Genomic DNA, 12201 nt, shown 5'->3' with positions numbered 1-12201 from the left:
AGTTTATTCTTCTCTTCAATTGTAACTGTAAGCGATAATTAATCTTATCATCTAAATTTATTTGTTATTGAGTCCTTGATATACGTGATTTCCAATACTATTCCAGTCGTCTGTATTTATGTATGCAAAAGTATTATATTTTTATTTAGCTAGAGAATGAGTAAAATGAGGATGCAATATTCTCTCTTTTTTACTCTCCTTCTTTCTTTTGTTAGATATAGTAACACTTATTCAATACATGCACACAAGACACCTCGTTGGTTGAACATTTGATATAGCACCAAAATAACATAGCCCATTAGCCTCACGATTGTGTTGTATTCTAATACAACTTGTGCTTGGACAAAAGAGGCTCGAGGCACATAGAAAAACGATACATAGAATCTCAATCATTGTCTAGTCTTCCATTGTTCTTCTAGCTGCTATTGTAACTACTTTGGTTGGAGTTACTCAAAGCAAAAATGGCAAATCCGGGGATGAAAATATGTCGATGTCTTCTGCTATCAGAGTCGTGTGCAATGTTACTTTGTAGCCGGTTTCATGTTACAATAGCCTGTCTCCTCTTGTGAAATCTGGAAGTTTCAAGCCTGATGATATCTACAAATTGTCTGTCCAAGTTGCGATAAACGAGCTCTCTATGGCCTAGAAAGATTTCTTTGACATTGGAATCAAGAAATTTAATATCACAGATAAAATGACAGTTGCCGCCTTGGAAAGTTGCCAAGAATTGATTTCTCTTGCATTAGATCATCTTAATAAATCACAGTCCATAGAGGACACGACATTGTTCGAGGCATTTAAAGATCTCACGACATGGTTGAGTTCTGCAGGTAGTTATCAGCAGACATGCTTAGATGGCCTTGAAAATGCATCAAATGGATGGAGCAGTATTATGGTTCAAAACCTAAAGAATTCCACTGAATATACTAACAACAGAGGGGCAATTATTAGCTCAATTGAAGAGTCTATTGATGCGCCATTGGAAGGCGTCGTTTGATGAGTTTCAACAGTGGTGAAGAGCCAAATTGGTTGTCGTTCAAGGACAGGAAGCTTCTACAAGCTTCAAGTTCAAAGATTCAGGCAGATGCCGTGGAGGTGAAAGATGGCGTTGGAAAATACAAGACTATTTCAGCTGCCCTTGAGGCTGTGCCGGAGAAGAGTAAAAAAAGATTTGTCATCTATGTGAAGAAGGGGCTTTACGTTGAAAATATAAGGGTCGAGAAGACAAAGTGGATCGTTAATGTAACGACCCAAATTTTTAATAAAATTTAAGTCGCCACCAAATTTATTTATACATTGTTTAATATATGGTCATTTATTCTTTTTATATAATTGATGGAACAACAATAGATTCTACAAATGTTAAACATACATGCATGGCCTTTTAATAATTTATCATGTATAATTGAAGCTTAATACTACTACTAAGCATTCTAAAAAGTTTAGAGTTAATTAATTCATTCAAGGGCAGAAATGGCTTCCAGATGCAGGTGTTTGCTTCAAATCTAGCCTTTGAGTCTCTACCACTCGAAAGTGTTTTGAAGTTCTCCATGTTAACATTTTTCTGATTTGTATCGTCTATTTTGTTATTTCTTCTCTTCTTTTTTCCAACCAATGTGTTATACTCGTAACCAGATTTGAAATCAACATTGATACAATTTTATCTGAATCACAATCTGAAAAAATCCAAGATTAACAAGAACAGAAGCAGCTTAGGCAAGATTTAGCACGGCTCATTAGCATAATGGGACCGGATTCGACCTTTAAATGCTTGTGCCGATCTAAAAAAGTGCGTAGAGGAAGCTTTTTCTAGCACAATTTCAGTAGATAATGAGGTGCGGTGTGAAAGCTAATGCTCGTAGACATTGTTTAAAAAAAAAAAAAAAAAACTTACTTTAACCATTAATTTACATTTCAACATCCAGTAGTGGATTAAAGAGGCTGAAACATACCAACCTACATTGCCTCCATAGGATAGGCATGAATTTAACCCAAGGCTACAAAAAGGCATATGGCTACGTCATAATAGATCAGACTTGTTCAATAATCAGCAGCATAAGAATAACAATGCAAATTGGCAAATGGTCACAAGAAGAAACGATATGTAACTTCAACATCAATTGCAAAAACAGTAATGCAGGGCAATAGAAGTATTAAGAAATGGTTGTCTGGGAAACAAGTCGATTACAATAATAAAGTTGAAATTGAATAAGCAAATGCACGTACCATGTTTATAAATATCAATAGTTCAAAAGCCGGTAGAAATCAATCGCTTCAAAGTGAACACACAAACTCTGCTTCTCCGTTTACTCATTAGCTAACAATTTAAAATAGACTTGTGCTTCAAAGAGTTGAATTAAAACCAAATCTAAATGTCTCACTTTTTCTGTCTCTTATTACCAGAAAATTTGCTTTTATTAAAGCTTCTCGTAAGATCATTCGTGGTCTCAGACGTGTTCTGCTTCTTTAACCCTTTCCTCCCTCCAAATCCAAACCTCGAATCCCTACGTTCCCTATTCTTCATGTTTTTATCTGAACTTTTTTTCCCCTTTCCACCACCCTGTTTTGCCTTCCCACCAGAACGATCTCCAGGAGCCACCCATGGCTTCTTCCTATTCATTCGATCAAATGGTTTTCCTTCTTCAAAAGCCAAATCAAGGTCACCACCTTTATCACCACCGGCAAACCCACTTTGTTGCCTCTGCTTCCTCCACTTCTTAACAGATTCAATATCTTCTTTCTTCTGCTTGGCCCTCTCTTTCAGTTTCTGAGCTTGTATCTCTTTAGCTAATTTCTTGTTCTCCCTTGCCTTCTTTCTCTCCTCAGCCTCCTCAACCTTTTTCTTTTCTGCTAAGAGTCTGCCCTTAACTTTCTCCATGTGAGCATCAGATTTGACCATTTCAGCATAATAGTCAGACGGCCTCAGAAAAGGAAGCCCCATTGACTGAAATGTTACCAAGGCCTGCCTTGCACCATCCAGTGCCTGTGTATAAAAAGCAAGCTCCCGTGTCAGGTCATCATTGACATCCACTTCTTGTGTCTGATCAATATCAATTGAAAGCTTGTGTATCCATTCGACATTGGCAGGCCAGTTGATATCTCCAAGCTTATCGAGCAAACCTTCACGATTGTTTACAGCATCCTTCGAAGGTTCCATTAACTTCACGCCTTCAGCTTCTTCTGATTCTGATCCAGATTCAGAGACCACAGGATCAGGTTCCCCCATCCCCACATCATTCACCATCTCCTCAATCGACATCAGTGTTTCTTCAGTTTGGCGAGATTCTGTTAGCAAAAAGAGGGAAAATAACACAACACCTATCAGCTAAATTAAGCACATCAAACAAGCAACAATATTTTTTTGCCATGAAAGCCAAAAGTTAAAGCTCTGCACGATGGGAAACACTCAAATGAAAGCAGATGCTAAGAAAACCCAGCTCAGGGGCTGCACGCAGGAGCAGCAGGGTCATCATTCTTCAACAATTATATCAGTTTATCTGTTATAAAATAATAAATGTAGGCGTCCTTTCAAGAGGTGGCCTGTCATCTAATTTTTAGGAGGTGCTGTAGAATACCAAATCTATGAACAAGGTTCAAACCAGATTTTGATGCATGGGTCTCAGTCTACACACAAGTTTGTAAGAATTTTATGTTCTGACCTCATGGAAGTGGTCTCTGACTACCCAAAGTCTCAAATCCTAATATTTCATATTAATCCAGCTTTAAAATACCAATTGGAGGTATTCATCCAAAGCATGAAACAAAACAAAATGCTTTTCATGACAAGGTACGCTCTTAAACAGAGCAGGAGATCCAAGGTGCACATTCTCTGATTACTCATTGTGACAACAATAAAAGTCATCTCCAGCCCAAAAATTACTCGTGTAACAAGCTTTATACATAAACAGACTTCCTTTGCAATATACTTAAGAACGCATGTTACAGCTTGTAACATAAATGTCATATGTCAAACTTAAATGCCTTTAAATGTTAGCATACATTCACAAAGAAGAATGGACTAGAGAAGATGGGTAATATGAATAGAATTGAATTTATATTCTAGTGCCTCTCCACCACCTCTAATATCCCATCGTAAAAAGCTCAGAAGAAGCTGGCATCTATTGTTTCGAAAGGGCTACATTTTTTCTTCCATAAATTCATCTTTCTTTCTCGAAGGTGATTTACAAATTCTAATCATTCTTCAGAAACTAACAAGTACTAAGAAAAAATATAGTACAAATCAATAAATTAGCCCCTGAAGTAGCAGAAAATCATTTGCCTGCTGACCCCTTATCCTTTTTCTAAATTCACCAACATTTTTATTGTTTGGAAAACAAAGGTAAACGAATAATAACAAATCTCTCTTCATATTCTACTATATCACAAAACATCAAGAAACATAAATAGAAAACCTATTTTATATGTGCATACATTCGATTTCAATTATTTACAAAGCCCACAAAACAAATCGACACTGCGAAACATCTAAAATGGTTGCTCCATTAGCAAGAAAATACAGGAAGGCAAATTTTCATGCGTGAAGAAGAGTCTGCAAGCACATACCTCGAAAGAAAGGATTTTGCTGCCGCTAGTGCGTATTTTTTCAATTACGTTTTGCGGTTTCCAGTGAAGCGGGTCGATACGTTCAATTAGGGTTTGGGATTTCTAGTGCGTACTGTTTTGTTGGAATAGAAATTCGAAAACTTGTGGGGAGGTCCCCAATTTATTGCTATTGTTAAACGTATATCCTCAACTTTATTTTTTAGTGTTTAACGTTTGTATTGTAGCATTTAAGGGTGGACATAGTTCCATATGGCTCTGGTTCCAAGAGAATCTAATCGAACAATGAACCAACGATTTTTTTGATAATGGAACCAAATGATTTTTTTTAAAGATATAAAACCAAACTGAACCGAGCTGTTCAGTTCTGGTTTAGTTTGGTTTGGTTTTAATTTCATTTCTTAAATTTTTAGATTTGCATCATAGAAATTAGTAATGTATACCTACACAAGAATTTAAACATTAAACATTTATGAAATTCAAATTTCAATTATCGAGATCAAAAAATTCATAACTAACAAGCAAAATATATTCATAATTTGAATACACCAATCAGTTTTCTTTTTCATACAAAAAATTGTTTACTAAGTAATAGCAAAGATTCTTTAAATTAATTGCAGTAGTTTTGAAGGCACACTCCTACAATAAAGAATGAATTATCAAAATTTTTACATTCCACTTCTACATGCAACATTTACCGTTTAATATTTAATGAATGTTTATTAAGTTTTCCTTTATTTGTGAAGAACACAAATAACTCATCAAACAAATAAGGTAAAAAAAGAGTTTAGAGACTTTTTAAGTAACTGACCAATTTCAATTTTCGATCTTAAATGACACTTCAATGACTTGATGAAATGCAGTACCAATATATTGCGGCGTTGTGTAAATTGAAAATGAGTGAAGGAGAAATAATTTAATTGAACACAAAATTAGAGTGTAGACAACTAATGAGTCATTTATCTCTAATGATGTGAAATTGATTAATAAACTGCATTCAATCAATGGACTATCTCCAATGAATATATAATTAGGGTCTCCACTTATTATTATATATAAAATTAAATATTAATTTTGGTTATGGTTTTTGAACTAGAACTGAACCAGAACCAGAACCAAAACTAAAACCAAATGGTTCTCGGTTCAAAGAACCAAAACCACTAATTTTTTTGATAGAATCGAACCGAACCGTTTGGTTTAGTTTGGTTTTGGTCTGGTTTGGTTTGGTATGAACATTTTGTCCACCCCTAGTATCATTTACATATGGGGAATTTGTGCAGATAGTCCCTAAACTTCAAACTTGATGCAAATATTCCTAACATTTCACTTAATGTTCAATTGATCCTTTTGGATGGTTCAAATTGACCATAAAAATGTCATTTTTTGATATAAAAAAAAAGATTAAAATATTATTACTTTAATTGAATAAATAAATAGAATTTTTGTTGAAAATATAAGACAAAAAGAAAAATCAATTATTTCTACCAACCAATCTCCCATAATGGCATCTACTATGCAACTTTAAAAATCGTGTATATGACCAAACTAGAGCATGTTTAGCACAAATAATAATAATAATAATAATAAAATGAAAAATGAAAAATAAAAATAAAAATAAAAAATCAGTGCAAGTCAACGGGAACTCTGTCTAGATAGTGGGAGCTCCATTATACCCAATAACTTAACAAATTTATGGTTTCATTGGTTTTGATATTATTTTAAGAAAATAAAAGTTACTTGGATAACAACCCTTATAATATTCTGGGAATCAATTTTAAATTTGAGTTTCAGCTCATTAGATAACAATGTCATCTATTTTTCCTACTACATCATTTTGACGAAATCTCGATCGACTTCTATTCGAGATTAACATTTTAAATACCTTATATTTTGCTTTTTATGACATAAACTTTAAAGCAAAGTATGCTTGCATTAGAGATGTTCTATCATATATTGATTACTAATTAATAAGATGAGTTGTCTTTTCTTTTTGTAGTAATTTAATATTTTTTTTAACTTATTTATTTTTATTTAGGAATGTCTTTCCTTCGAAATGAGACCGTACCGATCTTTTCTCGGACATTTTAGTCTTTTTATCAAAAAAAATTTGACATTCTAACTATGAATTGAATAGAAACCATCCAAAATGACCAATTTCGCGCATTAAGTAGGAGGTTAGAGATTTTTTATGCCAAGATTTAAATGTTTTTGATCATTTGCACAACCACTCCCATAGGTTAGGAACCATTTGTTCCAATTTCCCTTCGGTGACAAATTTTCCGACCATGTTGTACTTAAAAGAACGCGTGACTCTTACATATATAACATTTTAAAGGATAAGATAGATGAACATTGTTGACCTCTAAAAATGGCTCTTCCACGTGGCCAACTTGTAGCTACTCCACGTATTCCTCCCTACGAAATGAACAAACTGTCAGGCGCACACGGCCGGAACCGACGGGGGTGGCGGCCGTATACACTCCGACGGTCAAGTCAGGTTTGGGTAGTCGGAACAGTGTCCAGGGACTACACAAATCAATCAGTCAATAAAGGGGGAGGAGAATATATAAACTTGTTATGGAGTGCTATCTATTGAGAGTTTCATTACCTTTGCCTCTGGCCGATCTTTGGGTATTTATAGGTGGTATGAACCGTGGGATGTGGAACACGTGTATACATCTGACGGTATGAAGCGTCTGCTCATAGGCGTCAATCAGCCGCGCTTGTAGAGTGGGCGGACAGTTTGTTTCCCCCGAGTTGAATTGACATAAAGTTGATAAGTCACATCAAATAGCTTTATGGGGGACGTCAAATCAATTTAAACCTTATATGCAGAGCAAATCTTAAATTGGCAGCGAATCTTCTAACGGGGGTCCACTTGAACCCGACCTCGGAGACGGGACACTTCGGCAGATCAGTGACAGGAATCGGTGTATCACTTTGGAGAAGCTTCGAGAGGTCGGAGTGGTCTATTTGATTTCACCGGCTTCGGAGTGGTGAGATGACACTTCGGTACTTCGGTACCGAGGCTCGTAAAATGAGGCGTAACAAACATCTAATTAAATATACATATATGTCCTCTCCACAACTCCACCCCATCCGTGCTTCCAAACCTTTCTTGGCTAAAGGCCTAAAGTCCCTCTCCCCATAAGGTGAAAAGTTATTTGTACAACCACTGTCAAAATTCCCTCAGCTCTTTTCTAGTTTACTCTCCTCTCAGTCTCTCAAATTGCATCTACAATTGATAATTTTGGAACTTCGAATACAAACAATATTGGTGTTTAGAGAATTTAGAAAATTATTTTCCTTAATTTTTTTGGCTCTGTAATTTTACTATATTGAAATGTTGACTTTGTAACCGTCAAATGTACAAAAATAGTCCATGAAAACTAGGATGCTCCAAATTTTAAAAGGTGAATGACTGTAATTAAAAAATTGGCACATGTTATTACAAATTAATAGAATAGGGACTGCCACATCCCCTTCAAAAAACTTAGGGAAAAAATCGTATCTAACCTTTTAAAAAATAAGATTTCACAAATTACTACTGTTGACACACTAAAAGTGTAGCCCAAATCGAATGCCCAAGGAATGAAGCCCAATTGAGGAATTCCCAAATCAAACAGTCCAAAGAATGAAGCCCAATTGGGTAATTCAGGATAAAGGCTCAGACAGGGTTATTAATAAATGTAGTAGAAGCCAACGAACACAGTAACATTATCGCCCAAACTTGCAAGACGCCTAAGATCTGAGCGAATGGAGTGCTTTACAGTCACCCAGAGCGATGACCCTGTTCTCGTCCATACTTTCGTATCGCCCAAGATCTTAGCAAATATAAAATGTTATGGTTATCAAGGAATGCAGTTATTAGAGCAATTATTGAGCAATCTTATCACATTCTACGATTCAAGGAACCTAGTTGAAGGCGGTTGAACGATAAAGAGTAGTGGTAGCAGTTAAAGACGGCAGTTCCACGACAAGTTAGCCACCATAAAGAAAGTGGGTGGTTATGAAGCAATCAAGAAGTTTCCAAGCGGTTTGTCACAAAGGAATCACCGAGGGAATATAAAAGGAAGAGAAAACATAGAGAGAAATGACCCCGAATCAAACACTCTCAAATAGAGAATATGTAATTTCAATTTTCTTAGTTTAAACTTAAACATTTCTTTCAATACTCGTGTGCTTGCGCCCCTTGGAGGCATTTTGTTTAATTCCAATTGTAAATCATCGCCAATAAAACACTCTTTTTTGGGACTTTGTCTCAAGAGGTTTGTTCCTTATACAATCGTCTGATCAATTTTTAATTGTTAGCGACTACCCGTGCGAAATAATTTGGCACGCCCAGTGGGACCTTGGTGTTTGGTGTTGAAAATACAAAAGGTGAAACAATATGCCTCACAAATCTGAAAAGGAAGCAGCAAGTCAGGAAGGAGTCTAGTCTGTGATCGAGTGATATGAGGAACAGCATAGCTCTCCACAAACAGAGGGACAAAGTCAGAATAGTCACAGTAGTTATGAACCAATGACAAAATTGAGTCCTCGAACCATGCGTGCATTACTTGGAGAACTCACACAGGATGTTGTTGAACAGGTAAATCTACGAAATATTCATAATATGGAAAGATTTACCCAGAATGGGAATGCACATTATGACAACATGTCCAAAAAACTGAATACTTTGAATGAAATAATGAATAAGTTAGTAGGCCAAATTTGTCAGCCAGTTATGTCTCTTGCAAATCACTTTCAAGCTAGGACAATCGTGGGACATAATCCCCCAGTCCTAAGTCCAAATCAAGGGATAGAACCACTTTTTGGTCTCTCTACTTCAAACCAGGAGGATGGTGTAAGGTCAAATCAGAATAGTGGTAATGGTACATCTAACTTAGGGGGTAACCTAAATATAAGAGACAATGTCCTAAATAATGGGCAGAATACCCCACGTGTCAATGATGGAATAAATATTCAAACTAATGGTAACAATGGCCCAAACATGGTAACTTTGTTGCCAACCAAGGACCAAACATCAGGTCTCAGGCAAATCAACCGAACAACCAACCTGTAGGAATTCCATATGACCTCAACGTTATGTTGAGAAACCAAATTATGGAAATAGTACAGGATCAAGTGGCCTTTGGGGTACGTCCTGTCATTAGGCCAACTTACACAAAGTCATACCCTAATTGGGTAGACCAAGCATATCCATGGCCTAGAGGGTATAAAGTGCCAGAATTCTCATTATTTATTGGTTTATGAGAGGTGTCTACTCTATAACACATAGGGCGATTCACAATGCAAAGTGGTGAAGTAACAGACTACCATAAAATGAGGTTGTTCCCTAGTTCATTAAAAGGAGTAGCTTTCTCCTGATTCATCCATTTGCCAGTGAACTCTGTTCAAATGTGGCAACAATTGGAGCAGTTGTTCCATGCTCGATTTTATAAGATTGAGTCTGAAATTACTTTGGCCGATTTGGCGAGTCTGCATCAAATGCCAAACGAATGGGCAGAAGGTTTCCTTCAAAGGTTCAAGACAGCAAGAAGTAAATGTTTTGTACCTTTGCCCGAAAAGGAGTTTGTAAAAATCGCTCAAAATTGTCTAAGCTTTGATTTGAAAAAGAAATTCTAAGATAAGGAATTTCCTGATCTTTTTCAATTGAGTGCAAACGTGATTAGGTATGAACGATTAATAAGAGAAGAAGAGCAAATGAAAAACTCTAGCAATGGGACTTATTATAGAGACCCAAACTTTGATGTCTATACCATTAATGATGAATATTACGATCAAGTCGAAATGTGTTTGGCCGAATTAATTAAAGGAGATACGTATTCTTGTCCTATAATGGCTAAGCCTAGATCGTCGGGCAAGGATGAGCCTATAAAAGATGAAAACAAAAAGGTTAGAACGTTCTCGTTCGATGTAACCAAAGCTGATCTTATATTTGATAAACTATATAAGGATAAACAGATAAAACTGAGCGATAAACATAAATTGCCAAGTCCTGAACAAGTTAAGGGTAAAAAATATTGTAAGTGACATAATGCATGGTCACATTTGACTAACAACTATTTGATTTTTCACCATGTATTACAGGACGCCATTGAATCAGGACGACTTACGTTCGAAGATAAGAAGAAGATGACAGTGAATAAAAATCCTTTTCCACAGCCACTTGGGGTGAACATGGTGACGACTGGTTTCAAAAACAAGTTGTCAAAATTCAAGTTGGTTATAGATGACGGGGAAGAGGACCCTGGGCCACATCCCAATATCTTTGAACGGATCAAAGGGAAGAAACCCAAAAAGGATGAAGACATCTTTTGTGCAAGATGCAAAAGAGAAGTGAGTGCAAATACAGAGAAATCAGGGATATGGCAGTATCAACATCGCCCTAGTTTTTTTCCCAAACGTTCAGCCTGATAGAGGGCGAGGTACATCATTCTATAGGGGACCGCCTTTTGAAGGCAGTTTAGGCCAGTAAATAATGGGAGAACATTCAGGCCACAACCTCGCCAACCAAATGTATGGCATTCGTTCCAGTATAACGCAGGAAGGGTGATACTCTTTAATGAGATGACTAGAACCCAACAAAGGCGTTTTTAATGAAACTATGGACGAATGATGAGGCAACAACAGGGAATGCCACATCCTAAGGCGCCTAAATTACTCGAGGTGGCCAATCAAAATATTCTTGAAGACAGTGAAGAGACTGGTACAGGCGAATCGATGGAAGAATTGTCAGAAAGTTCTTCTGGGAGATCGAAGTTTGAACGAGACAGAAGGAATGGAGAAGATCCAGATTAGCCCCTTACTATTCAGTTTGGTACGTTACCTCCTGTCATGGCTAATAATTACTTACTAGCCAATGAGTTCAAGAATAAAGAGAAAGAAGAAGAAGAAATGGAGGATAACAAAGAAGAATCATGTGTGCTGGAATGTGAGGAAGACCAAACTTCTAGAGGGGCCTATGATGATGAAGGGGATGATGGTATGACGGACATCGAAGATGAAATTGATCTGGAAGCAGAAAGAAGAAAGAGAGGGATATCGTACAATACTCTATTAAAACAACTATATCGAGAGGGGGTTCGTGAAGTGGACTTGTTGGGGGAACCGTTTGGGCTTTCTTTCGATTATTATGTGCTGTACGGGATGCCCAAAAGGAAAAAAAGAGTTCCTCGCTCTGAAAAGTATGGATCACCTCCAAGAATAATGTCTCCCCCCACAGGTTGGGTAACTGAAGAAGAAGTATTAGAAAACAGTAAAAAGGAAATTCAGGAAACAGAAGTTCAGTGTGACATACTGCACGTTGACTTATCACAAAAGGATAACTCAACGGAGGACAAACAGGAAGTGAAAATAGATGCTGCAGAAAAGATTATTTTTAAGAGACCAGTCATGAAGTTAACTAAACAGTTGAGGCCATTGTACGTTAAAGCTTTAGTTGACGGCATACCTGTGGCAAAAGTACTTGTTGATAATGGAGCAGCTATAAACACCATTCCATCTAGGATGAAGTTGCTCCTCCATTGAAACTTGTAAGGATAACTTTTGTTGGAATCATATCACTTTCTATCTTTGCAACTATTAGGACTACAGTCTTCTTTGTAATAGATGGTCCTACTAGTTACAATGTGTTAT

General features: G+C 36.6%; 1 protein-coding gene across 2 annotated transcripts; it reads right to left on the bottom strand.

Annotated features, from left to right (window-relative positions):
* Positions 1-2135: 2135 nt before the first annotated feature.
* Positions 2136-4708, bottom strand: LOC111379776 (probable rRNA-processing protein EBP2 homolog). Of its 2 annotated transcripts, none has more exons than XM_023003216.1 (2): positions 4564-4708; positions 2136-3285 (listed from the first exon to the last, which is right to left on the bottom strand). In XM_023003216.1, exon 2 carries the CDS (start codon positions 3257-3259, stop codon positions 2378-2380), a length of 882 nt encoding a protein of 293 aa, XP_022858984.1. In that variant the 5' UTR covers positions 3260-3285; positions 4564-4708; the 3' UTR covers positions 2136-2377. The 2 variants fall into 2 exon arrangements, with proteins under 2 accessions (XP_022858984.1, XP_022858985.1); XM_023003217.1 differs by having other exon boundaries at positions 2136-3267; positions 4564-4683.
* Positions 4709-12201: the final 7493 nt, after the last annotated feature.

This window comes from Olea europaea, unplaced genomic scaffold (genome assembly GCF_002742605.1).
Source record: "Olea europaea var. sylvestris unplaced genomic scaffold, O_europaea_v1 scaffold2032, whole genome shotgun sequence".
Taxonomy (NCBI): domain Eukaryota; kingdom Viridiplantae; phylum Streptophyta; class Magnoliopsida; order Lamiales; family Oleaceae; genus Olea; species Olea europaea.
The sequence above is the reverse complement of the archived record's forward strand: the minus strand, read 5'-3'. Positions and strand labels throughout refer to the sequence as shown.

Coding starts and splice junctions, on each gene's coding strand:
- LOC111379776 (XM_023003216.1), bottom strand. CDS start 3,259: ATGTCGATTGAGGAGATGGTGAATGATGTGGGGATGGGGGAACCTGAT.